Below are 27,965 nucleotides of genomic sequence, written 5' to 3'. Positions count from 1 at the left end.
AACAAACATCGGCAATCTAGTCTCAACCTTATTTAAGCCAACTAACGACATGTTGTTAAAAATGAATAAATCTATTTACGAAAAAGATACTGTGGTGCTAGGAGAGTCTGATTCAGAATAATATTAATGTTAAATTGGATATTTCACGTGTTATTGCTTTTTTTATTAAAAATTAAAAAAAATTATTGTGTTTTGTTTCATTTCATAATAATATTGTATTTTTTCCTTTGATAAATTACACGGTAAATTACACGGTACATTTTTAGTAGATTCACCGTAATTTGGTATAAAACACCGTATTTTTACGCTAGCAACACGGTAACTCACGATTTACATATGGAGACACTGGTTAGCGTGAAAACTCAATAACAAAAATCACATCACTAATATTATTCGTATTTCCCCAACAGTACGGAACACTCGACGAAAGTGAAGTCCTTCATGCTGGACGTCCTCTGTCCACTCATCACGGAATCGGACGTGGTCTCCAACGAGCTCCTCAACGTGATCCTGACGAACCTGGTGGAGCCGAACAAGCGCGAACACAAGTACGCGTACGCGCTCGCTAAAGAACTCATAGTGAAGACCAGCGAGACGCTGGAGCCATATATTCAGGCGGTAAGAGCTATTTTGGATTGATATTTTTTTCAGCAAATGCTCGCGAGCTTGATTGTGAACAAGCAGTATGACTCGCTAAAAAGCTCTTAGTGAAGATAAGTGAGACTGGAGCCGTATGTTTAGGCGGTAAGAGCTTTTTTTGGATAATTTCTATAATTTCAGCTAGTTCGCTTAGCTCGCGAGCTAGTTCGTTTACTAGTTACTGAACTAGCTCACGAGCTAAAGCACGCTTGCGTGACCATTAAAGAACTATCACTGACAATTCATGAATCTGCTCGTGAAGAAGTTTGTGAATTAAAGCACGCGTACATGTTCTTCAATAACTCATAGTGAAGATCTTCGAGACAGCTGAGCCGTATAGACAGGCGGTATGAGCTACTTTAGGTATTTCTGAAAGAAAACGATCAAGTTCGTGAACTAGCTCGTGAAAATTTGTAGAAATAGCTTGTTAGACAAACGAGTTGTTTAAATAATATACATAATATAATAAAATAAATGTTCAATACCATCTCAGGTGTCACAGCAAAATGTGCACATTACATACATATCCATTTTGCATAATTATCCACACCTGCTGACCCTGGCTGTTTGTTTAGAGTTTTCAATGTCAACACCAACAAAAGAGTGTGTAGTTACTACAAAGAAAAGCGAACGAATACGAAATTACGAATTATTCGAAATATCACGGCATTATACTGCTGCTAAATCCTAAATCAAAGTCAAAGGCAGTGTATAAAGGTAGACTTTATAGGATTCTTTGTTGATTACATACATTACCCTAAAAATATAGTGAACTTTACCCACAGACTCCCAAACCACCAATTTTTTTTACCATTTTGTCTATTATTCCACTAAATACGCAGTACGCATGATTTAGTGGTTTGTTAAGGGGATAATGATCAAACTAGGTCGTATCGTGCCTTCTGCCATGGTTTTGCTGCCAAATAAGCTATTTGTTTGTTATTTAACTGCCGTAAGAAGTTTTTGAGCGCTTTCGGGTATTGAGTGATTTTTTACAACATGTGATGTGTCATTAGATTTGTTGTAAGTCTAAATATAAAATGTCGTTAAAATCGCTTCGATTACGAAAGATAAGGCTCTGTTCGATGAAAATCACGAAAAAGTAATACGATGAATATGACCTATAATGGCAATAAATGACGAATTCAAATTAACGAAATAATTATTGCGGATTGCTACCATGTACCTTAATTTCGTGTTTCTGATATTTCGGCACTGTTGCAAGCGCCATGATCACCGAGTAACTGAAGAAACTGGCAAACAAATTAACGAAGAACTTACTGACAAAATCGTGTCATCCGATAACAACTCCCAGTAGGAACTCGCGTGCGAGCGTCAAAATGAACATCCCGCGAATGTTTATAAACAAGCAACTCGCGTCGGTTCTCTTACAGTCGACAGCACATTAAATTACATGCCTTCTGTACTGGTAATAGGTACTATTATACAACGAAAATGTGTAGTCTTTGTGCGGTATACTGTACATATTATCTCGTGAAACATTTCAACGCGCGAGGCTTGATCACACATGTGTAAATACGGTGTTATGTAATGCAGGTGTCAGTAAATCTTCTGGATAATTGGGCAGTTCTCACCGCCAATTAGTTGACATACTTATTACGAGCTGTTAAAACGTGATCCCCAAAGAATTTCTATGTTAATGTGACGTCACTTTTTGCAAATTAAACCAGAATCGGTTCCAATTTACGCCATACTCACGGAAGCGAATACACTCATCAATACAAACAACTTTTACATTAAAATGGCAGCTGTATCTTGCAGAGGTTTCTTATGATTTTCTTGTTGACCTTATAGAAAAGTACCTGTCTATTATAAGCCTAATTCTATATCAGACTAAGCTGTACCCGCTACTTCGTTCGCGTGAAAATAAATTGAATAATATTTCTTTACTGCTCCACCCCTATTGGCTCTAGGATGTTATAATAGCCTTAAGCCTTCCTCGATAAATGGGCCATCCAACACAAAAATATTTTTTCAAATCGGATCAGCAGTACCTGAGATTAGCGTGTTCAAGCAAACAAACAAACTCTTCAGCTTTACAATATTAGTATAGATGACGTATAAATTAAGACTCGTCATACAAATGGAGTCATATTTTACAGGACATAGAACATTATCCGCACACTTTATTCTCCCTTCTGTACTAAGCTGACGTTATTTATGGAGTCGCTAAGGCTGGGAACACACTATAGTGAAGTTTGTTTGTGAATTTGACGAGTAAATAAATACACTGTAGAGTCGAATTTAGGTTGGTGACTCTGTGACCAATAAATAAAATTATAAAAATAATTCATTTTAGATTTGCATCTTTATTAGTTTACTGTTTTTTGTTCACAAGTCACAATTTTGAATTTACATTGTTTTATTTTTCATGGCTCTCAAGTGTAAATAGTTGTTATTACTTTACATGTCAAAGTTCAACCCACGCAAAGAACCTATACAAAAAATAAATAAAAAATCTTATATGCTCGAAATGTGAGTATTGTGTAGGTACAGACGCCAGCACAACACACATTTTGAACTCTATAGTACAGTTATAGAGTTTAATATCTATCGGGGAATATCGTCTTTTCGCGACCATTCATGCAGAAGTAATAGGCAAAGGTATTTACAATTTCATCTAAGTATTAACTTCAGTCGTTCATGTCCTTCGATCTCCAACTTAATATGTAGTTGCCTAGCAACCAGCTAAGCCCTTGTAGCAGAGCGTTTACCTTAGGATGAGACTACATTACTCTGTGATGTGATAAAAATTACAGATTCTAATTTATTTTCACTTTTTACACAACTCCTGAGCAAGTAATATAAAGGACTTCTTAATAACTTTACTATCAATTTAGAAATGTTCAAATTCAACAGAATCTACTAATTAATATACCCATGCTATTTCTAAATTTTTCTAAAGTAGGTAATCCATCTTTTTTTTGTTCACCTACTAATGAATCACCCTGTATGTACAACATGGTCAAGTTAACTGCGCACCTCGCTAGAATGCGACTCTACCTCGCACTCACCCGCACATCTCCCGCCTCCCGTTCGTATCAGAGCGTCGATGTGACGTCACGGCCGCCAGGTACCCGGTTAACTTAACCGGGTTATAGCCATGTCGTTCGCTCTCCCGCTCCTCAGCCTAGTGTAGCCTCAGCCTTATGAATACTTCGATCTATTTTCGTTTCTTCCATTATCCTTTTATATCGGAAAACGGTGTAAATCAAATAAACATGAAGTGTTTTCGAGCAAACAACCTATTAGCTTTGAATGTATTTGGGTTAGTGCACGATGAAGCTTGGTTGTTGACTTTTAGGTTTTGATAACGATATCGCAGTTTAATTTGAGTCTTATTTTAACGGGATAAGAGCTGTTTACAATTTTAACGTGTCAACGAACCGAATTGTAAAGATGGTTGATGAAAAATGCAGTGAATTCATTTAACGCATCTGTGTTGTAATACTTTATGTTGAGTTTTTAACCGACTTCAAAAAAGGAGGAGGTTATATGTTCGACTGTATGTATGTTTTTTTTTTTCTATGTATGTTCACCGATTACTCCGTCAATTGTGGACCGATTTTCAAAATTCTTTTTTTGTTCGATAGGGTACACTTCTGAGGTGGTCCCATTGTCACCAAGTCAGGATCTGATGATGGGATCCTAGGGAAATCGACTGCAACCCTCAAATTTTATAGGCACTCATATCGTTTTTCAAACATTTTCTTAAGTTATTCAAGTATTTGCTCCTGGAAATCATCATCTCAAATTCATGAGCTGATGATAGAAAGTAAAACTCCTTAATGCTTAGGAGTTGGAGGATAATTCTTTTAATTTTATAGATAAGTATAGTTTCTAAAGTTATTCAAGTGTTTGCATCAGATAGCCATCATCTCATCACGATGAACTGGTCATGGTAGATACAACTACTTAACGCTTAGGAGTTGGAGGATAATTCTTTAAATATTATAGGTACAAATAGCCCAACAGTTGTATTCTTTCATGTTTTTAAGGTAGGCTGACGGTTTAAGGTGTTTTTAGGTTGCCGATATGGTAACCTGTATTTTGTAGGGAATATTATTTTACACTTGACATGAAGAATATACTGCCTACCTTCAGTGGTAACACCAAGGTAATAATTAGTTAACTAAAAAGCAAGAAATAAGTTAATTTTTATAAAAAAAATAAAACCGACTCCAAAAAACATACACTAAAAAGTAGAAAAATAATTACTAATTACTTATTTATTAGGACGAATTAATATTTATGTATACCATGATTGATACTTTTGGAGTCGGTGCAGGCAAACTTCACACGTTTCATAATCTTGGCACCGACTCCAGAAGTATCAATCATGGTATACATAAATATTAATTCGTCCTAATAAATAAGTAATTAGTAATTATTTTTCTACTTTTTAGTGTATGTTTTTTTTAAACATTTGCTTATCTTTGACTCTCGTAGTAGTCGTTTAACTGTCACTTAATTTTGAACAATTTATGAAGATGAAATAAGGTTTATTTTTCTCTGTACTGGTTTAAGGATTGATTGCTTCAGCATAATAGATAATACACCTTCCTTTTACATACTGATTGCACGTGTTGTCATCAGAGATTGTATTTCGCTTGCAAGCATGGAATATATTATGTATTTCTAAAAATGACAGTGTAAACTTTATAACGTCACTCGATTTAACAACAAACTCCTCAAAACGTCGAATTTGCTTGACTTTATTGGCTACCTTGTTTTCTATCCGCTCTACCGTGTCACTCTATTTAACGTCCTCTCTCTATAACGTCGATTAATGCTCAGTCCCTTGAATGTCGTTATAATGTATAGATTTTTCACTGTAATTGAGTGAAGTCTAGTGGTTAAAGAATTAATGTCTAGTGGTTTTAAAATGACATTTCCATACTAAACGTCACAAAAACAAAAACACTGTTCAACGAGCCTGTTATTAGTAAGGGGGTTAGACTCTAGTTCGTTAGTGTGATATATAAAAAGAAAAATAACTTATTGAATGTAGTTGATAATTTTGTTGAAAAATAGCATGCTTGAATGAATATCATTGTCCGATAAAGAAAAATAAAATCGTGCACGTCATGTTGTCGATCGATGTAATTGAGCCATGATAGACGACAACTTATTCACTCTTTTTTATCCTTTTCTTTCCATATCTGTATCTCTAGCTCACAAGAGATAGCTGGCAAGAAGAGAAACTAAATTCTTTCATGCCCGTTTTCACCATCAATCCCAAATTTTTAAGTAACCCCTATGAAAACAAAATGCCTGTTATGTGTGGTCACTTAAAAATTAGGGATTGAACGTGAAAACGGGCATCCGGGAGTTGTTTTTTTGGGGGCCGAACAGCGAACTCATCCGAATTAATCTTTCTTCCATTGATCTCAAAACGAATTTATTAGATTATGTAAAATTCGCAAATTTTTACAGGGTTATCCAAAGTACTTTTGTCACGGTATACAAAACAAATTGTGTTTTAGTTATGCATAGATCATTACAACATTCCTAAACGATAAAGTTGTTATGTACTGTCGATAGCACAAGCATCAAGCGAAACAACGATCTCCAATGTATTTTGAACTGTAAATCTTTAAAATAAGGTGCAAACTCAATCAAATAACATTTTTCATTAGTGGTACGTGGGTGTGTTTTCAATTGTGCTTAATTGATATTAACATAAGATTGATTTCATGAGATTGTCAAACATGAATGATATTTGGCTTATCAGTTATCTTTGAGTCGTTCTAACGATTTGTTTATTGTTTGACATGAAATACAAAGTACTTTGTTTAGAATAAATCTTAGATATTACTTACTTACCTAAACATACATACATACAAACACTGCTCGTATAGTTCTAGTGATTCACGAAGGCGAGTGAGCTTTACATGTGTGGTGGCTCGCTACTGTTCGTTTTGATTTTTGAAAGTTTTGATAGACATTACACTATTGTTATGTGCATGTACACGCAAGTAAAGCTCACTCGCCTTCGTGAGTTGCAAGAACTATAACATAACTAGCGGCCGCCCGCGACTTCGTACGCATTTACCTCGTTTAATTACTAATGATGTTGATAGATGGCGTTTAACGGCTTCCCCCGCATGAATATTTACGAACGTCAAAATTTTTTGGCTGTAGATTTTAACCAATGATGATAGATGGCGCTCTTTACCCACGTCTTATTTATTTATTGAAATTTAGTTTATCACATATCGTCATAAATTATAGCCTATATTTTAATCTGGGTTATAAAAAATAATACTGTAAAGTTTCAATAAAATACGTTTAGTAGTTTTTGTGTGAAAGTTTCGCATTTATAATATTAGTAACGTCAAATTCTTATTTTTTTTGTATAATAATTGTGCTATCTTTGTTACAGTTCTTCAACCACGTCCTAATCCTCGGCAAAGAAGAAAAAGAGCTGCTGATCTTTTCCAAAGTATACGAGCTTATCTACGAGCTTTATCAGTGCTGTCCCGCCCTACTTCTGTCAGTACTACCACAACTGGAATGCAAACTCAAGTCCGCACAGTTCCAAGAGAGACTCAGCGGCGTCGCCTTACTAGCTAGAATGTTCTCAGAGCCCGGGTCAGAACTAGCCAAACAGTACCCGGGCCTCTGGCGAGCGTTCCTGGGAAGATTCAACGACCTATCTGTACCCATTAGAATCAAATGCGTGCAATACTGCATGCACTTTCTAGTACACCACCCGGATTTGAGGAAAGATATAACGGAAACACTCAAGATGAGACAGCACGATGCGCATGAGCAAGTGCGCTATGAAGTGGTCATGGCTATAATAGCGACGGCGCAGAAGGACTTCCAAGCGGTCGCCGAGTCGGAAGACCTGTTACACTTCGTCAGAGAAAGAACACTTGATAAGAAATTCAAAATTAGAAAAGAGGCCATGTCGGGACTCGCGATGATCTACAAAAAGTTTCTGACAGAAGAAAGCGTGCCTCCAGCGACAGAAATAGCAGTGCGGTGGATCAAAGACAAAATCCTTCATGGATACTACATGACGGCATTAGAAGACCGACTGCTAGTTGAACGGTTACTAAACACCTCACTGGTTCCGTACACATTACCCGCCTCTGTGCGGATGAAGAAGCTATATTACCTTATGTCAAATGTCGACGATAACGCGACAAAAGCGTTCATTGAACTCCAAAAACACCAATTGGCCGTTCGACGCACTGTGGCAGAGTGGATAGAGCTGCATAGGAAACCTCCCACGCCGGCCGTACAAAAGAAAATGATCTCTAAAGTGCTTCACATAAGCTCCAAATTCCTGCCGGAGTCGGTGAAGGCGCAGGAGTTCCTGAACAAATTTTCGTTACATATGAAGCAAGCTCCTGAACTGTTGCAAGGAATGGAGACTATTCTGAACCCTAACGTGAGCTGCGAAGTATGCGTACGCACTACTGTGAGTATACAGCACTTTTAAAGTCATAAAAACTCATTTATTTTGTGTAAATAGGCTTTGAAAATATTGTGAACAGTTTTTTCGCTCGTTAAGCTTTTACGGTCTTTGAGCGTATATACTTTAAATTCATTCATTATTTTTGTTACAGTCAAGCGTTCTCAAGAAACTAGGCCAGCCGGTGATGACGAATCTGTACTACAACACGGTGAAGATGCTCCTAGAGCGAGTGAGCTCAGTGATGATCGACCACGAGTCTCTGCTGATACTGGTGGGCTACGTCGACGGAGCTGTCAAAGGCACCGACCAGTCCCTCGCCGAGGAGTGTGGTAAGTCATTGCTGGTGATGAGAATCTGGTGAAGAAGCTTCTAGAATGAGTGAGTTCGGTGATGATGAGTAGCTACTGATACTGGTGGGCTACGTCGACGGCGCTGTTAAAGGCACCGACCAGTCCCTCGCTAAGGAGTGTGGTAAGTCATTGCTGGTGATAAAGAAGCTTCTAGAGTGACTTGGTGATGATCGACCACGAGTCTCTACTGATACTGGTGGACTACGTTGACGGTGCTGTTAAAAGCACCGACCAGTCCCTCGCTGAGGAGTGTGGTAAGTCATTGCTGGTGATGAGAATGTGGTGAAGAAGCTTCTAGAGCGAGTGAGCTCACTAATGATAGATTCAAAGCCTCTATATTCCTACTTTATACTTCGTTTAAGTGTGTTCGAACGGGAAACCCTGTATAAAAATAATATTAATTAATGTAAAAATAATTTGGCAACAGTTATATCCGTGGTGGCTCTTAAGCTTCAACCACATCAACGCGTGCAGATCGCCATCGCCGGCGCGATCAAAGGCCGATGACAGGTCGCGCGACCGTTGAAGCATTAGACCAATTTTGATGATGTCCTCTATCAAAAAAGGAGATGCTCCTAATCACAGAGACACTACTAAATCAACACCTACTTCTTTTCCAGGCATAGACATAAAGAAATGCGCCGAGCGCGGTCTGAAGCTGCTAGTGATGCTATCATTCGTGTTCCCCGCACATTTCCTGCACGAAGACGTGTTGAACCGGCTGACGAATCTACTGGAGTTGGACGACGAGAGTGTGGCGCCTCACATACTGGCCGCGCTCACGTTCCTAGGAAAATACAGGCCGCTTAGTAAGTTAATTAGTCTTTTTAGTGCCTTTCTCTGGTTCTCACTACACGTAGACGTGTTCATTTTATTACTTACTGCACGAAGACGTGTTGAACCGGCTCACGAATCTGCTGGAGTTGGACGACGAGTGTGAAGCCTCACATACTGGCCGCACTCACGTTCCTAGGAAAATACAAGCCGCTTAGTAAGTCATTCAACCTTATTAGTACTTTGTTCTTACTTACTGCACGAAGACGTGTTGAACCGGCTGACGAATCTGCTGGAGTTGGACGACGAGAGTGAAGCCTCACATACTGGCCGCGCTCACGTTCCTAGGAAACTACAGGCCGCTTAGTAAGTCATTCAACCTTATTGTACTTTGTTCTTACTGCACGAAGACGTGTTGAACCGGCTGACGAATCTACTGGAGTTGGACGACGAGAGTGAAGCCTCACATACTGGCCGCGCTCACGTTCCTAGGAAAATACAGGCCGCTTAGTGAGTATTTAAAGATTTAATTTGGTACATATTTCGAATTTATTTATTTATTTATTTATTTATTATTCAATCATCTTACAAGCTAACGGAATATATTCCAAAGCGCTTATAAGACTAATTGTACATAGGTTATCATCATTTGGCAATTGGAATTGGGCAGTTAAACAACAATGTCAATCACAACTTCTCTAAAAGAACACATAATTGTAGACCTAAACACACTTCTATATAACTCTCATAACCGAGTTTTTAAATTTTCTATTTGACTTGTCTTTGTCACAAAAAAAAATGAAAAGTCGCGAATTTATTTATTTATTCATATTTATTTGACAGTTCATACAGAGCTCTTATTTATCTAGCGGTGTCAACTAGCCCTTAACGGGCTATCTAGCATACACTAGGCCTATATGCAAGACATATTGAACTTATAATATTTTATTTTCAGGCGACGCATGTCCAGCGCTGTTCCCGAAACTAATCACACTTTGCAAAGCTTACGCGGAGGTCGGCACGCCCAAACAAGCCAAGAATGCTGTCAGGTATGTCGGTGTTTTCTCTTCTACCTTGCTTACCTACCTTTCAGGATTTAGCACGTTAAAAAGAAACTAGAAAAATTTTGTGGAAGGAACTATTTCTAAAAAGAATTTGCTAAAGAACCAGTTTCTAAACCTATGTAAATATTTAATTGACTATAGTTTTCAAAAGCTACTGGGTCCACAAAGCTATATAACTCATACCCAATTCTTTTCCAGGTGTCTATTCGTGAACGTACCAGAACAACGGACGCAGATCTTCACGGAGATCCTGGAGACGCTGAAGGCCACGCTGAGCCCGCACTCGGAGCACTACCGCACCGCCATCGTCACGCTGGGCCACGTGGCGCACAACCTGCCCGACAACTTCCCCGTGCACATCAAGAACATCGTCTCCAGGAAGGTAAGGAGAACTATGTAATGTAGCATACACCTGCTCCCAATAGCTGAGAGCCTGGTAGTCACAACTTGCCCCATGCATACCAAGAACATCATCTTCAGGAAGGTTATCCTCAGACGAGCAGCTACCACTAACCCTGCCCATAATTTAGCCTCCACCTCCTCCCAGCTTCTGATAGCCTGGTCAAACCGAACCAGGCAGCTGCTGAGATATCCAGGTCCCAGATGGATCCAAGTCAAGCACATGCTGAATCCTCCACTTATTTCTAGCTACTACCATAGCACCTGGTAGCCTGGTAAGTCAGTCAAAACAAGCCAGGCTGCTGCTGTGGTTTCTAGGTCCCAGATGGATTCTTAGATCAAGTTCTAGTCACCATTATGACTCCCGAGAGTTGTCGTCACTGCGCTCCCTACACGACTTTTATACACGTGCTGGCGTCGAGTATCAGCAGGGTTGAGATGATCAGAGCTCTACTGTCTGGGTCGCATCAAGCAGGGCGAATTAGCGTTGGGGTCGCATTTTCCTGGCAGGTTATTTATAGGGCAGGGCTGCTTAGCAGTTGGGTTGCATCGAAAGCGTCCTAAGTAAATGGGTCAGAGCAGTAGACACAGATCTTCACGGAGATCCTGGAGACGCTGAAGGCCACGCTGAGCCCGCACTCGGAGCACTACCGCACCGCCATCGTCACGCTGGGCCACGTGGCGCACAACCTGCCCGACAACTTCCCCGTGCACATCAAGAACATCGTCTCCAGGAAGGTAGGGATACTTCCACTAAAGTCTGACAGCCTGGTAACTCCGTCCAGCTGAACTAGGCAGTTGCTGCGGTATCTAAGTCCGTGCGTCCACGTGCTCCCAATATATGACAGCCTGGTAGTCGCAACTTCCCCGTGCACATCAAGAACATCGTCTCCAGGAAGGTAGGCAGTCTTTGTCAAACTGAATAATGTAGCCTCCACCTGCTCCCAATAGCTGAGAGCCTAGTAGTCACACACAACCTGCCAGTCCCGTGCATATCAAGAACATCGTCTTCAGGAAGGTAGGGATAGGGGTAGGGGCTCAGACGAACAGCTACCACCAGAACCCCGTAGTTTAGGCTCCACCTTCTCCCAGCTTCTGATAGCCTGGTTAAACCGAACCAGGCAGCTGCTAAAATATCCAGGTCCCAGATGAATCCAACCAGGTAGCTGCTGCGGTTTTTAGGTCCCAGGTGGATTCCTAGATCAGTCAAGGTCTAGTCACCATGATGACTCCCGAGAGACTGTCGTCACTGCGCTCCCGACACGACTTTTATACACGTGCTGGCGTCGAGTATCAGCAGGGTTGAGATGATCAGAGCTACTCTACTGTCTGGGTCGAATCAAGCAGGGCGAATTAGCGTTGGGGTCGCATTTTCCTGGCAGGTTATTTATAGGGCAGGGCTGCTTAGCAGTTGGGTTGCATCGAAAGTCCTAAGTAAATGGTTCAGAGCAGTAGACGCAGATCTTCACGGAGATCCTGGAGACGCTGAAGGCCACGCTGAGCCCGCACTCGGAGCACTACCGCACCGCCATCGTCACGCTGGGCCACGTGGCGCACAACCTGCCCGACAACTTCCCCGTGCACATCAAGAACATCGTCTCCAGGAAGGTAGGGACACTGCCACCAGAGTCTGTCAGCCTGGTACATCATCCAAACTTAACTATCGTATCTAGGCCCCAAATGGACCCTAACTAGGCAGCTGCTGTCCCACCTGTGACAAAAATATCGTCTCCAAGAAGGTAGGGACCCTAACACAGGGTGCTGCCACCTGCTACTAGCTCCTGACAGCCTGGTAGTCACAACTTGTCAACTTGCCTCATGCATGTAGAACATCGTCTCCAGGAAGGTAGGGACACTACCGCTAGAGTCTGACAGCCTGGTACCTCCGTCAAACTCAACTAGGCAGATGCAGCGGTATCTAGGTCCCACCTGTGCCAAAAACATCGTCTCTAGGAAAGTAGGGACACTGAGGCACACGGCTGTAATGTTGCCTCCACCTGCTTCCAATATATGACAGCCTGGTAGTCACAACTTCCCCGTGCACATCAAGAACATCGTCTCCAGGAAGGTAGGGAGTTTTATTTAATGTAGCATCCACCTGCTCACAATATCTGGTACTTACACACAACTTGCCTTTCCCTTGCACATCAAGAACATCGTCTCCAGGAAGGTAGGCACACTGCCACTAGAGTCTGACAGCCTGGTAACTCAGTGAAACTCAACTAGGCAGCTGCTACGGTATCTAGATCCCTCGTGGGCCACCTGTTCCAAGAATATCGTCTTCAGGAAGGTAGGGACATCAATATACGATGCTGCTACCTGCTGCTAGTTCCTGACAGCCTGGTAGTCACAATTTGCCAACTTGCCCCATGCATGTAAAATATCGTCTCCAGGAAGGTAGGGACATCGAGATATGATGCTGCCACCTGCTATTAGCTCCTAACAGCCTGGTAGCCACAACTTGCCAACTTGCCCCATGCATATCTAGGCCCCAAAAAGATACCTTGATCAGTCACATTTTTCTTTTTATTTTCTAAACCGTATTATTTTATCTTACAGATAGTAAAAGAGCTCCTAGTTCGCGAAGGGGGCGGCGGCCCAAACGCGCCCCAAGGCGACTGGTGCAAAGAGGAGGACCTACCAGAAGAAACCCGCTGCAAGCTAGAAGGACTCAAGTGCATGGCGCGATGGTTGCTCGGCTTGAAGAAGGACGAGCTATCGGCACAGAAGACTTTCAGGATGCTAAACGCGTTTATAGTTCACAAGGGCGACTTGTTGCAAGTAAGTTTTGTGAATTGATGTTAGAGGCGACAGCGTGGGAGAAGAAATACTGGCGATGTAGAAAAAAGGTTCTCTAGGAATAGGCGTGATGACAACACCGATCAACGTGTGCCTACCTACTTATGTTCTTGCAAGTCACGAAGGCGAGTGAGCTTTACTTGTGTGTGTACGTGTACATGCATAACAATAGTGTGATGTCTATCAAAACTTTTGAGAAACGAACAGTAGCGAGCCACCACACATGTAAAGCTCACCTTCGTGAATTGCAACAACTATACTTTTAATTATTAGTTACTGGTGTCATTTTTTATAGGGATTTGGCACTTTTAACACTGTCATTGTCCCTACTGGGACGATCATCTGCCCGATAGACTGACGGTCAGATACTACCGTGGACTCGCCGGTAGTTAAATATTCAACAGCGGTCTCCAGCTTCAAATGAGAATGATGATGTTTAACAAAGTCCACTCTATTGCCTCAACATTCCTATTAAAATCAGCTCTGTTTACTGTGATTTCGAAACAACTAAAGCTGGGTCCAGATGGGTGTGATGTGTAATGTTACACGAATTCTAAGTGTGGACTGCCGTCCATGTGAGCATTACGTGTAAAGTGCTGTCTATACTATTTCCATTACATTTCACGATACATTCCATTACGCGTTACACCCGTCTAGACATGGCTTAACAAATTAAATTCTTATATTTTTTTGGAGTCTATTTATTTATACCAATTCTGTAAATAATGAGTGTCTGTACAGACAACAGCAGGTCAAAGTGATACTAATTGCAATAAATGTAGAGTTAGTAATAAAAAAGCAGATAAAATTTCAACAGTTTTTCAAAATCACAGTTATTTCACAGCATCTATTAAGGCTCTATGTCCACGGACAGCCGAGGCTAGTTGTAAGCCGACATTTGTGTTCACAGCAAAACCAGCTGTCGAAAGCCGAGATGGCACATCTGCGGCTTGCAGCCGGCGCGGCCATGCTGAAGATTTGCGAGCAGAAGGGCGTCGGCGACCAGTTCACGGCGGAGCAGTTTTATAACCTGTCGCATTTGATGATTGTGAGTTCACTATAAAATAGATAGTTCTTATAACTGTTTTCTTCTAGAGTTATCTGGTAGAGGTTCATTTCTAAAGCTACCCATTATTATAGAGTTTTCTGGAAGAGGTTCATTTCTAAAGCTACCCATCCTCATAGAGTTATCTGGAAAAGGTTCATTTCTAAAGCTACCCATCCTTATCGCTCGCGCGCAATCATATTGCTGTCGCGACATGCGGCCGCAGAGAGTGTGCGAGCGCGACAGCAATATAATTACGCGCGAGCGATAAGGATGGGTAGCTCGGGGTCATTGGACGAAATTCTACGTGGTCGGCGACCGGACTTTAGCGATAAAACCAACTCAATCGTAATATTCAATATTTCTTTTTATTGTAAGTTGTTTATACTATAAAGAGATCATCACTATCACTAGTATTAATTGAGATTAAATTTATTTCAGGATGAAGTACCACAAGTGAGAGAATTATTCGCAACAAAATTACACAAAGGACTTTCAAAGGTAAACGTTTAATCGAGATTATTTTTATTTAGATACGCAAGTTGAGCGGATAAATCTAAATTAATTCACATCTCTTGTATAAAAGCAGCCTTATATTACATTTAATTATCGGGACTATTCCTACCTCTCGTTCCCACCGCTGCAACTCCTGTGTAGCCAGGAGCAAGCTTGATCGCCAATAAAAACCCAACCAGTGAAGGTCAAGTTTGTCCCGGGGAAAATTAAACTTTCAATGGACCCGCAATGAAATTAATCAGAAGAACATAGAAGGAGTTCGGAGTTATATTACACTAGCGCTCGCCCGCGACTTCGTACGCGTGGATCCCATTTTACCCTCTTAGGGATGGTGTTTCGTAAAATCCTTTCTTAGCGGATGCCTTCGTCATAACATCCAAATTTCAGCCCGATCCGTCCAGTGGTTTGGGCTGTGCGTTGATAGATCACTATGTCAGTCTGTCAGTCAGTCACCTTTATATACCTATTTAGATTTACATAATATTTATTCCTCGCAGGGCATACCCAACAAGTGCCTACCACTAGACTTCATGGGGATGTACGCGTTAGCGGGCCGCGAGCCCGACCGCCGCATCCGCTCCGTCATCCGCCAGTTCATGTTGGCGGACGTGGTGCGACGCCGCGAGTACATCCGCAACATCACCGTCGGCACCAAAGGTGAGTCCTGCCTAGCCTAGACTTCATGGGGATGTTAGACTTCATAGAGATGCTAGACTTCATGGGGATGCTAGACTTCATGGGGATGTTAGACTTCAAGGGGATATTAGACTTTATGGGGATGCACTAGCGGCCGGGAGCCCGACCGCCGCATCCGCTCCGTCATCCGCCAGTTCATGTTGGCGGACGTGGTGCGACGCCGCGAGTACATCCGCAACATCACGGTCGGCACCAAAGGTGAGTCCTGGCCTAGCCTAGACTTCAAGGGGATGTTAGACTTCATGGGCATATTAGACTTCATGGGCATGGACTTCATATGGGCATGTACGCGCTCGCGGGCCGTTGGCACTAAGGCCACAGAATAATAATAAGTACTACGTACAGAAGTTTTACTTCGCGAAGGTATTTAAAAAAATGTATGCTCAATGTCATTAACAATATGGTGTAATTTAGCCTGTCTCAAGAGTCAAGCACCATTTTGTTGACAAACGTCAGTGATCGGCACTGCGCCGAAGCTATAGGGCTGACTTCGGTAAAATGATGTGACGTGAGGTGCCAAACTGCGGAAAATGGCGGAGGAAATATAATTATGATTTAGCATGATTATCATGAATAATTTTAACTACTTATTTACCTCTCAGTGTCTTGACGCAACTTAAAAAAGTACTTTCTGTGTTTTTATTATTATTTAGGCAGTTAAATACTGTACAGTATTTAGTACACCATTTTCTTTATTTTCTTCCATCATACACAAGAATACGCGTGCGTGAGTCAATGTTCGCTCGTATGTGAGGCCTTGTCGAATAGTATCCTGTAGGTGGGCCATCGTGCGTGTTTTGTTTTCGATGTAAACTCGCGGAGATGAACAGGCCTGCTAAGGCCCAGAACAGATGGTGAAACGCAACTGCAACGAAACTGCAACTGCTAGTTACTTTTGACTTGCATCTAAGTTTCTGCCATAGCGTCCGTTGAGAGACCACACATGACGCGACCAGTTTGAAACTCTCAGTTTCAGTTTCATTCATAAGAATCATCAGAAAGTTGCAGTTTCGTTGCAGTTGCGTTTCACCGTCTGTTCTGGGCGTTTGTTTCATGGTAAATAGTGATGTTTCAGGTATGCTTATTTAGGAAGTTATCAACGAAGTCAGAATCAATGTAGCGATGCACAATTGTTATACATTTTAAGATTGTTTTTGGCATTGTCGGCATTAGTCTTAAAGTTATTTTTATTTAACATTAAATGGACATTCGATGATAACTGTATAAATAATATAATCTCATAACCACGTGACGCGTAAAATTTGAACTTGGCCCGTTTTTTCAATTGTTTCTCATTTCCAGTGGAGCGCGCAGTATCGCAGCTGCCACACATCCTGCCCGACTACATGCTGGTGTTCGCGGTGCCCGTACTGACGCACGACCCGGCATTCACGGCGTACGACAACGTCGCTCAGCTCAAGGTAATGTGCTCAACTTGGCGGGGACACTGCCGTGTGCGTTTTTCGATTTGTGATTTTTTAGAGCTGATGATCGAGAGTAGTCGTTTATAATGATAGCTAATACATTTGAAGTAGTCATTTCACATCTTCCGTGAATTTCGTAAGTATACAAACATCGAGCCTCCTCAACCCATCTGTCAGCGCTCCCTATGCCAGACAGTTCTGGGAGGCCTTAATATGTCCTGTAGCCCAAATCGAATGGAAAAGAGAGGGGCGTCCTGTCAGCCAAAACCAATGAACTGGACGATCATCATCCTCGATGATAAAATTAACTAAGTCTTTGATTAAACGTTACCTTTTCATCCAGGTGATGAAGCAATGCCTGTGGTTCATCCAGGAACTTCGTTAGTTAATACTTTAACTAAACCATAACATTTCCATCCAGGTGGTAAAGTTTGCCTGTGGCTTATCCTGGAACTTCGGTAGTTAACTGTTTGATTAAAAGCCATAGCAGACTTATCAACTCGGAAAGGGATTAACACCGTATCGCTGTCATCGCATTTCGCGCGCTGTCAATCGCGAGGCGAGGCGTATAAGTGTGCGTTGCAGTATAGAGTTTCATACAAATGATACTCACCGACTCGGGTTGATACGGTTACGATCCCTTTCCGGGTTGATAAGTGTGCTACGTCATTAAACTCAACCTTTCCGTCCAGGTGGTGAAGCAATGCCTCTGGTTCATCCTGGAGCCGCTCATCACGCGCAACGACTTCTACTGCTACGGCTTCTACAAGAGCCTGGTGGAGCGGATGAAGAACCACAAGGACGCTCTCAACGAGACCGACGACGCTGTTAACTATGTAAGAATATGATTAATACTACTTTGCCTGGCCCATTCCCATTTTATTTGGGGTCGGCCCTTCGCGTCTTGCGTCTCCAGTAGGCCTAAGATGCGCGCCGTGATAGGCGGTTATCACGCCATTTTATCGATTTTGCCCATACAAATTGACGTCGATAAAAGTTATCACGGCGCGCATCTTAGGCCTACAGGCGGCTCGGTCCTGTGTTTCTAACTGTTAACTTGGGCTTCTTTAAGGTCGTTATTGATTACGGACATCCATGTAATTCGGGGTCTTCCTCGTCCGCAGGGCTTAGTTTCGATGTCTAGCACTTTTCTGGTCATCAATCATATTCTCACATGAGGCGACCGGTCGGGTGGTCGCCTCATGTGAGAATGTGATTAATTACTTAAATATTAATCAAATAAACCGTGCCTATGAGAATATGCTACTTTCCTTGAGTCCGTAAATCAATAATATTGGATACGTATTTTTTTTATTTGTCAATCATTACTAAGTTATGGTGCGTTGAAGTTCCGCGTGACGTCACAAAGTGCTACATTTTGAACCACGCCTTGACATGACGGCATAACAGTGTAAAATTGCGAGAATAATGGGCTAATTTTAGCTAAACATGTTTTTCTATTAAAATATGACTAATTAATGTGTTTTTTAAATCCAATGACGAACAATACGAACATACTTGAGCAATTTCACGTGAGATTAAAGGGGGTCGAGTCAAACCTCATGATATCTCAAAAAGGGGGGAGAGGGGGGTCCCAAAAAGGTCTATTCCACTTTCATCACTTGGATTTTATCACCCAGATGAAAGTGTACTCCAGGCGATACTTTGGTGTTCTTTTATCGCCCATTACGTAGGTGATCAAAGTGGATTTCTTTTCCATAGGTGATCATTATAGGTGATAAGGGCACCAAAGTGTCGCTTGGAGTCCACTCCAGGTGGTAAAAGTGGAATAGACTTCAAAAAGCGCCAAAATCACCTCACATAATTTTAACGGACGCCCCCTTATCGTCCATAAAATTAATTGTACCATAATTATTAATAACAATTTTTTTTCCGCAGAAACTGTGGGCGGTATGCGACCTGGCGATGTCGGTGATCTGGGTGCGCTCATCGAGCTTCGAGCTGGGAGACTTCTTATCGGACGCTCGCATCCCTACGATGTACTTCGCGCCGCAGTCAGAATACTTCGTCAATACGCGCGTGTTCCTGCCGCCAGAGCTGCAGGTAACTTGTGGTCATCATCATCATCATTGCATCATCATCATTGCATCATCATCATCATTAGCTGGGCGACTTCTTACCGAGTTCTACCGAGTACTACGCGCGTGTTCCTATTGCCTGAGCCGCAGGTAACTTGTCGTCATCATCATCATCACATCATCATTATCACCATCAACTGGGAGATTCCGGGATATGCGACCTGGCGATGTCGGTGATCTGGGTGCGCTCGTCGAGCTTCGAACTTGGAGACTTCTTATCGGACGCTCGCATCCCTACGATGTACTTTGCGCCGCAGTCAGAATACTTCGTCAATACGCGTGTGTTCCTGCCGCCAGAGCTGCAGGTAACTTGTGGTCATCATCATCATCATTGCATCATCATCATCATCATTAGCTGGGGCGACTTCTTACCGAGTTCTACCGAGTACTACGCGCGTGTTCCTATTGCCCGAGCCGCAGGTAACTTGTAGTCGCCTCATCGTCATCACATCATCATCATCATGGTGATGACCATGACCATCAGCTGGGAGACTGATATAAGCGATCTGGCGATGTCGGTGATCTGGGTGCGCTCATCGAGCTTCGAACTTGGAGACTTCTTATCGGACGCTCGCATCCCTACTATGTACTTCGCGCCGCAGTCAGAATACTTTGTCAATACGCGTGTGTTCCTGCCGCCAGAGCTGCAGGTTAGTTCTAGTTAACTTATTATCGACAATGTTATTGTCAACATTATCGTCATCATCATTGTCAATATTATCATCATCATCATTTCTGTTACATGTAGGCCTAGGATGCGCGCCGCGATAAGCTTTAATCGCGCTATTTTATCGTTTTTACGCGATAAGCCCATACATTTTTCGTCTAAAATCGACGATATGATTTTATAACGGTGCGCATCCTAGATCGGCTGCGTTGTTAGAAGGATCTTTCATTTGACGTTTTGAGCAGGATATTAGTCATGCGTTCGTAAGACCGCATACTAATTTAATATTTTATTTATTTATTATAATAGTAATTGAAATTTGTATTTCGATGCCGTGCCTAAAATAACGACAACGTTCAACTTATAACATCTTAGGCCCTGTTTCCTCCAAAGTGGAGCGGAGTGAAGCAATGAAGTGTTTTGAATAACCAATTATTTCCATTTCTCGTCTCTGGTCCGCAGGGCTCTATGACAGCATCGTATGGTTTATAATGGTTTACAGAGCGTTGTTATTAATATTAATGATGTAATATTCAGTTCCAGCCGAAGCGGACACCTACAACGACAGAAGTGCCGGCGCCGCGCGGCAAGAAGCGCCCGCGCGCCTCTCCTGCCGATGAATCTAGCGTCGACGCCGAGGTAAGAAAACTCATAATCGGTCAAAACCACTTTTGACCGATGTCCCTGGTCAAAAGCACTTTTGACTGAAAAAAATCAGTCTAAAATGGTTCCGCCTCATTTAAAATTGCTAAAAGATTGGTACAGTCCTATCAACTTAAGCTGAGAATTGCATTTGTGTGAGTGATCGCCAAAAGTACCGTTAGTAAAACACATACAAATAAAATTAATGTTTTATTAAAAGGAAGTCTATAAAACACTTGCTACCAATTGGGCCGATGTAACGACACTTGACACATCCTTTTAAATAAATAAATAAATAAAAACAGGTCCTCGCTCAGCATATGCCAAGGCACGAAGTACCTCGACGCTGATATTCTGCGAGCACCGTTTATAGAGAGGGCGTCCAGCCAGCCTTACAAAATACAACAAAAAGACAAACTTTATAAGATTACAAAATAAAAACAGACTAAAAACTTTTCGTTCACACCTTTAAAATACGTATTCAATTTGCATAAAATTTCTTTCACTTGGCTGCTTAATGGATTTCGTACAGGATATTCACTTACAGTAGGAGCCATTTCACTAATATTTGGAACACAATTACATAAAATTACACGTATCTGCTACCAGTACCGGGGGTGAAGTGAAGTATGTGAGCGGCAAGGAAGCGGTGCGTGGCGGACGCGCCGCGCTTCAGGCCGCTTGCTATAATAAACCATGCGCGGGACGCGCCGCGCTTCAAGCCGATTGCCACTCTAAACTATCGGTGTGCACTCACACAAATGCAATTCTCAGCTTAAGTTGAGAGGACTGTAATCAGTCGAAATTCATATAAAATTATGATTTGTGAAAAATACTTAATCCTTTGTGTAAATATTAAAGTTTAACAATTGTAGGCTTTAATCTTATTAAGTTTAAAACTAATTTTGACTTATCACTTTATAAAAGATTAAATAAACATACAATTTACTATCCATTCGCATATCTGTTGTAGAAATAATAGTAGTATTAGTAATTGTAAGCTTAAAGCATGTGTCCCACTCCTGTCTGTCCCTGTAACCTCCCGTGATGTTGTTCCAAGCTCTCCTCTGGACGCTCAGGGAGTATCGATATTGAGGTACGCTCACTCTTTTTGTCTATTTGATGGCCAGTAATTTAATTTAGAGAAGCCTAGTTCGATTTTTCAGGGTTAGAATGAAATAGTTTTTAAAGAAGTTGTCTTGGAATTACTGGTTATTAGTGTCACTATCAATAGCATAAAATGTCCGAGCCCTGCCGGGTTAGTATGCGCGTCGTAATAAAGTCCTATCGATGATTTTCGACGACATCCAAAATCGATAAAATGCCTCGAAAAAAGGTTATAGTGATGCTCATCCGAGAGCTACTGCAATGCTCCTGGTATCACCAGTATGTTTTGTAATTTAAGAGTAGTACCAATCTACCATTGTGGAAAACCTTGGAGGAGGCCTTTGTCCAGCAGCGGACGTTCGGTTGAAACTAACGAATGAACCAACGAACCAATCTACCGAGTCTAAGTTCTTAGGCCTTTTAAATATCAAGCAAAAGTAACTCGTCACAAATAAAATACGTCAGCAAACCGTCTTTAATTTTTATTTTATTGTATTTTTGCCCCACAGCCATCAGAGGCGTCTGACACCCAAATCCAGCTGCCGGGGCTTGAACAACCTCCAGAGACGGACCTAGAGGAGCCTCAGGCGAAACGCACCATCAGCGAGTGAACACCCGTGAGCTAAGCTATTCTCCAATAAATGGTATAACAACACAGACAAATACATTCGTTTTCTTATTAGTTTTTACTTTATTGGATTGGGATATGATGCGTCATAATAAAATCTTATCGACGATTTTGTCGATAAATGTATGGCTTTATCATCTGTCGATAAGTTTTATCGACGATATCTGTCAAAAATTGTATGGGCTTAGGGTACAAAATCGATAAAATGCCTCGAAAAGATTGTATAATACAGCGTATCTTAGCCCTGCTATAATGGGTGGTCAACATTTTCACAGAAGTTCTTATTATTGAAACTAAAATAGCTCTTCTTATAGCCATCTAGGAGGCAACATTTGAGGGCTCGAGTGTTGTCTAACTAGTTGCTAAAAACTAAAGCTATATTTATAAAAATACTGTAATAAAGATAAGTATTGCCGTGAAAATGTTGACACTATCTTTTTTGTAGATCAGTCTTGTTTCACTAAACTTTTTAACCGACTTCAAAAAGGAGGAGGTTATGAATTCGGTTGATTTGTTTTACTACTTTTAAACGTAAAGTAGGTAATATAAAAGATTGCTGATATGTTGACTTTTCAATACTTTATATTAACTCCAACTTAAATCGTCAACTTGAACACAATATTTTGTATGTTTACTTTGAGAATAGCATGGCTGAATTATTTGTGAGAGACCCTAACGTGACCCGCCATATTAGGCACTGATTATGTGATGTTGCATACAAACTGGTAGTATTTGTTTATTTATTTATCAAGTGTTTTATCGCGCGCCAGACCATGTAATTATTTCATCTTTTTCAGTGACTGTATAATCTAATAGTTCGTGACACCCAAAGTAGCCAAAAGTTTCGCAACGCGTCTTTGTTACAATTGGAATATGGTTGTGTTGTCAACTTTTTGGCCACTTTGGGTGTCACGATCTGTTTGACGCTGACTGTACAACGGCTTGTCAATGTGACAGTACAATTTCAGATTTTGTTAACCCTTTAACGGGCAAGGCAACTTGAAATATTTATCGGTTTTAGACCCAGTTGGAATTCGGTCCACACTATATTATTGCCTTTGCCTTTTAAAGGTTTAACATTTAGCGTTTTCTGAGTCTTTCATGATGTAAACGTTTTGTAAGAAATAAATACTACGGTTTCGTGCGCGATGAAGATCCTTAGAAAGTAAGAGCGATCTTATTTTGGTGATCAAACTATTCGATATTTAAAATCTTACTGTGCAGTTGTGCTACATTTGTGTTCTTGACACAGCAATGGTTAAATTTTGTAGAATGATATATTTTTAAAATAATTAAATATTTTACAAAATCAGGCTGGAACCATACATAGTAACAAACTAAAGACGTGTCCTTTAGATTACCTTAAAATCCAGAACATTTAATTTTATTGTTCTTAGGTGTAAAAAGTATTATCATTTATCTAAAAAAGTTTGTATTATCAAAACAGGGTCGCTCAACACATTCGGAAAGACAAACACTCCGTCTCGTTGGATGTAAACCGACCCGAGGTATCAATACGCTTAACATTACGAAGACTGTTCACGTAGCACGGTGCTGGCGTTATCGTAACGAGATTGTGGCGATCTTGCTTGACTACTTCTAACAACTTTTATTCATGTCGCAAAGTATTGCCCATAATTTTAGGCTTTGTGTATTCTAAGAAATGATTTAAAACTTGCTATCAGGCACAAACCACAAATCTCTTCGAATGAGTTGTCAAATTAAAGTCATTATGACCACTGAATACCTATTTAAATAGATCTATGTATTACATTAGAAACGTGTTCGTTAGCTTAATCTTTATTTAAACTGTCTTATTTAACTATGGCATAAATGCGTCTTTTGCGCAAGTATAAATAACTTTTGCACCTTACTTGGATCATAATTTAAAAGCTAATTCATACATTTAAATTTTAATGGTATGTGTTTAAACTTTGTCTTCAATATTGGTCATAAATCTCGCTACGAAACGCCAACGCATCGCCACGATGTATCGTGTTAGCTGATCACATCAAACCATTGGACTTTGACACCACCTTCTTTGTAATAAAGATAAAAATCGTTTGAGACGCTGGTTACACTGTAACCACATTTTATTGTATGTACCTATAAGTTTACTTCGTAAGGAATGATTGAGAGAATACGCATTTAGAATCTTTGGCGTCTTTATAATGTATAAATAAACTTAAACGAAAAAGAACTTTATAAGAATACATTTAAGATGATTATGAGATAATCATGTGGTTATACTTCGTCAGATGTAAACCCAACTATTATTTCTGTTGAATTATGTTTCAATATTAAAATATCCATCTGAATTATTTAATTCACTATTGTGTGCGTTACAAATTCATTTTAAACCAGAATTATCCGCAGTTTTTTTTTATTTATTCGTGAAGATTATGCCCAAATCTAGATTGCGTAAATTAATTTTCCAATTATAAAATCAGACAAGTCTAAATCGTTTTGAAACTATACTTTTATTGTATGACCTCGTGAATGTTTGTTTAGTGTAATAAAGGGTGTTTCAGTACTGAAAACAAAAACAAGTATTGAAAGTTATCATTGAGTATCTCATATAATTAATTCAATCTGTTATGCCCTTTTCAACACTTTTTAACTCACAGCTTCTTTATTTGAGTAAAGAATAATGAATGATGACTAGGCCATTGGTCAATGAGAGATGAGTCTGTATTATAGTTTTTAAATCATAAGTTTTACTATCATAATGTTTGTTTGAAAGTTGTTTTAGTTGTAATTCGAATTCGGCTGGTCGATCCCTTTGTAATTTTATATTGTCTGTATAATTTGGCTCCTTGCCTCGTCGGTATCGGCATTTCCTGATAGTTACGATAGTTGCGTCATTTGCGTACTCATTTCGTTGGCGTTTCATACCAAAGTTGTCACAAATATAGTTCAATTTCTCTCTGATAGTGGCTTAGCTAAGCCCTTCAACAGATAACTGACTTTATCTTAAGAAATATTGCAGTTATTATTCCAGTAATTACATTTGATAGTTAAGATTAACAAACACAGTCATAAACCATAAAATGGATTATAACAGATGTAGATTTTATGTTAGTTACTATACAAAAACATCGTGTTTTTTGCATTTGATTTCATAACAAGTTTGGTATGAAGCTATCCAGAGTTAAATCAATTTTAGTTGATAATTGCCATTACGTTTATGTTAAAGTAATTAATTTCGTGTGATGTAGGGCTATTAATTTAAAATGTTAGCTTTCTATAAGTTTTGATGTGCGACTCTTTTTACTTCATAATTTGGAAAATCCGTACCATTTCGGTATGGTGAAAAATATGTTTTATTGGTTTTGAGCCTTATTTCGTCGTAAAATGTCAAAACAGCGCTCTAACAGGTCGTATTACTTTGAACTATCATGGATTAGTATGATTTAAGCACCATCTAGTAAAAAGAATCGCACAAGCATCAGCTAAGGTTTATCAAATCGAGCAACCAGATCAAAATGAATTGGTTTTTACCACAAAAAGTGCTCGTATTTATTATGTAATTAATTCATTATATTATCACGAAAAGTGTTTTGGTTTTTATTACATTGTCGATTAAAATTGTTTTGTAAGTTTACCAAAAACGTCTGGAGTAAAGTGTGGGGCGTCGGCCGCATCGGCGCAGTGATGATTCTCTGTAGTTATGTATTAAATAAAATAATAAACAAATATTTGGTGATTTTATTTAAATTTTCCAGTAACTTTAAAATGGTCGAATAGTCAACATAATATAAAGTACAGGACTCAGAGCTATTCTGAAATAGATTATTATTAATCTTACATAGATATCTGGCAGAAAAACCAAACTTTTTGTTAAATAGCGTTATATTTTATGTCAGATCTACTCAAAAAGATGGATTACTAATGTTTGGCCAAAAAACGTTTCCCAAATTATCACATCGCAAACAACGTTTCGCAAATTTTCATTTGGCAAATTCTCATTTGGCAAAACAACTTATTGCAAACTTTTAATTCGCAAATGTCGTTTTTGGCATATTATTGTTTAGCAAATTATTGTTTGGCAAAGTATGTTTTGCCAAATGTTTCATTTGGCAAAAATATTTCACGATAAACTATTTACAAAACAATTTGATTGGTGCATAGAATGGAATACAAATTAGCTTGTGGTTATTATTTTGTTTAGTGGGTAGTTAATATATTTTTTTTTCTAAATAAATTTTCATATTTCATTCTTTTTATCGAAATTTCCAAATGATTCATTAACAATAGAGATGATTCATTAAGGGTCACTGTTCTAACCTAACCTAACCTACTATTTTCTACGGTATCCTTCCGTTTGGCCAAATTACTTTTCGCCAAATTTCACTTCGCAAACAACTTATCGCCAAAGTTTCATTTCCCAAATAAACTTTTAGCAACTGTACTTTTCGCAACTAATTCATTTGGTCAAATTAACATTTGGCCAAATTTTACTTGGCAAATGTTTATATAGCAAATGTTTTATTTTGCCAAATATTATATCCCAAATAATTTGCTTGGTCAAATTGACACTTCACATACTTACGAGTACCCACCGTTACCCACAAATCAAAGCATAAGGCACATGGTCATGGTTTTCACAATAATTTTATGTAAAACAGAGAGATTGCAGAAAATAGTATGGTTGCAAAAAGTAGGTATTGTAGAAAATAGTAGGTTAGGTTAGGTTAGAACAGTGACCCTTAATGCGCGAAGGCGAGCGAAGCGTGCCGCGGCAGCGGCCGCCGAGCGCTAGAATCATCTCTATTGTTAATGAATCATTTGGAAATTTCGATAAAAAGAATGAAATATGAAAATTTATTTAGAAAAAAAATTATATTAACTACCCACTAAACAAAATAATAACCACAAGCTAATTTGTATTCCATTCTATGCACCAATCAAATTGTTTTGTAAATAGTTTATCGTGAAATATTTTTGCCAAATGAAACATTTGGCAAAACATACTTTGCCAAACAATAATTTGCTAAACAATAATATGCCAAAAACGACATTTGCGAATTAAAAGTTTGCAATAAGTTGTTTTGCCAAATGAGAATTTGCCAAATGAAAATTTGCGAAACATTGTTTGCGATGTGATAATTTGGGAAACGTTTTTTGGCCAAACATTAGTAATCCATTTTCTACAATATCTACTTTTTGCAACCATACTATTTTCTGCAATCTCTCTGTTTTACATAAAATTATTGTGAAAACCATGACCATGTGCCTTATGCTTTGATTTGTGGGTAACGGTGGGTACTCGTATGTGAAGTGTCAATTTGACCAAGCAAATTATTTGGGATATAATATTTGGCAAAATAAAACATTTGCTATATAAACATTTGCCAAGTAAAATTTGGCCAAATGTTAATTTGACCAAATGAATTAGTTGCGAAAAGTACAGTTGCTAAAAGTTTATTTGGGAAATGAAACTTTGGCGATAAGTTGTTTGCGAAGTGAAATTTGGCGAAAAGTAATTTGGCCAAACGGAAGGATACCCAAAAGGATATTTTCACTTTTATTAATCTCATCCAGATTTTAATTTACTATAGAGACGGTTTTATTAAAGTTAAACAACATAGTTTTGTTGAAGTATAAATTTATTCATTAAAAATGCAGGTACAGGTATAAATATTTCCTATTCTCCTTTGTGACGA

At 39.8% G+C, this 27,965-nt stretch overlaps 1 protein-coding gene across 4 annotated transcripts in view; it reads left to right on the top strand.

Annotated features, from left to right (window-relative positions):
- Window positions 1-25,997, top strand: part of pds5 (cohesin associated factor B pds5) — a 40,901-nt gene extending 14,904 nt beyond the window's left edge. For 2 of the 4 annotated variants that reach the window (XM_028321069.1, XM_028321072.1), the window contains 16 exons: window positions 411-618; window positions 7,046-8,092; window positions 8,241-8,418; window positions 9,060-9,248; window positions 10,169-10,262; window positions 10,476-10,659; window positions 13,236-13,457; window positions 14,386-14,523; window positions 14,962-15,021; window positions 15,534-15,647; window positions 15,885-15,930; window positions 17,035-17,153; window positions 17,849-17,992; window positions 19,056-19,220; window positions 20,460-20,561; window positions 22,181-25,997. In XM_028321069.1, coding sequence (XP_028176870.1) covers window positions 411-618; window positions 7,046-8,092; window positions 8,241-8,418; window positions 9,060-9,248; window positions 10,169-10,262; window positions 10,476-10,659; window positions 13,236-13,457; window positions 14,386-14,523; window positions 14,962-15,021; window positions 15,534-15,647; window positions 15,885-15,930; window positions 17,035-17,153; window positions 17,849-17,992; window positions 19,056-19,220; window positions 20,460-20,561; window positions 22,181-22,282 — 3,112 coding nt within the window. In that variant the 3' untranslated portion in view covers window positions 22,283-25,997. Of the gene's footprint in view, window positions 1-410; window positions 619-7,045; window positions 8,093-8,240; window positions 8,419-9,059; window positions 9,249-10,168; window positions 10,263-10,475; window positions 10,660-13,235; window positions 13,458-14,385; window positions 14,524-14,961; window positions 15,022-15,533; window positions 15,694-15,884; window positions 15,931-17,034; window positions 17,154-17,848; window positions 17,993-19,055; window positions 19,221-20,459; window positions 20,562-22,180 lie in introns of all 4 variants that reach the window. The other 2 variants (XM_028321071.1, XM_028321070.1) reach the window with 2 other exon arrangements.
- The last annotated feature ends 1,968 nt before the right edge of the window (window positions 25,998-27,965 follow it).

The sequence above is a fragment of the Ostrinia furnacalis genome, unplaced genomic scaffold (genome assembly GCF_004193835.3).
Source record: "Ostrinia furnacalis isolate ACB-3 unplaced genomic scaffold, ASM419383v2 OfSCF7469, whole genome shotgun sequence".
Classification (NCBI taxonomy): Eukaryota; Metazoa; Arthropoda; class Insecta; order Lepidoptera; family Crambidae; genus Ostrinia; species Ostrinia furnacalis.
This window is presented reverse-complemented; position numbering and strand designations above follow the sequence as displayed.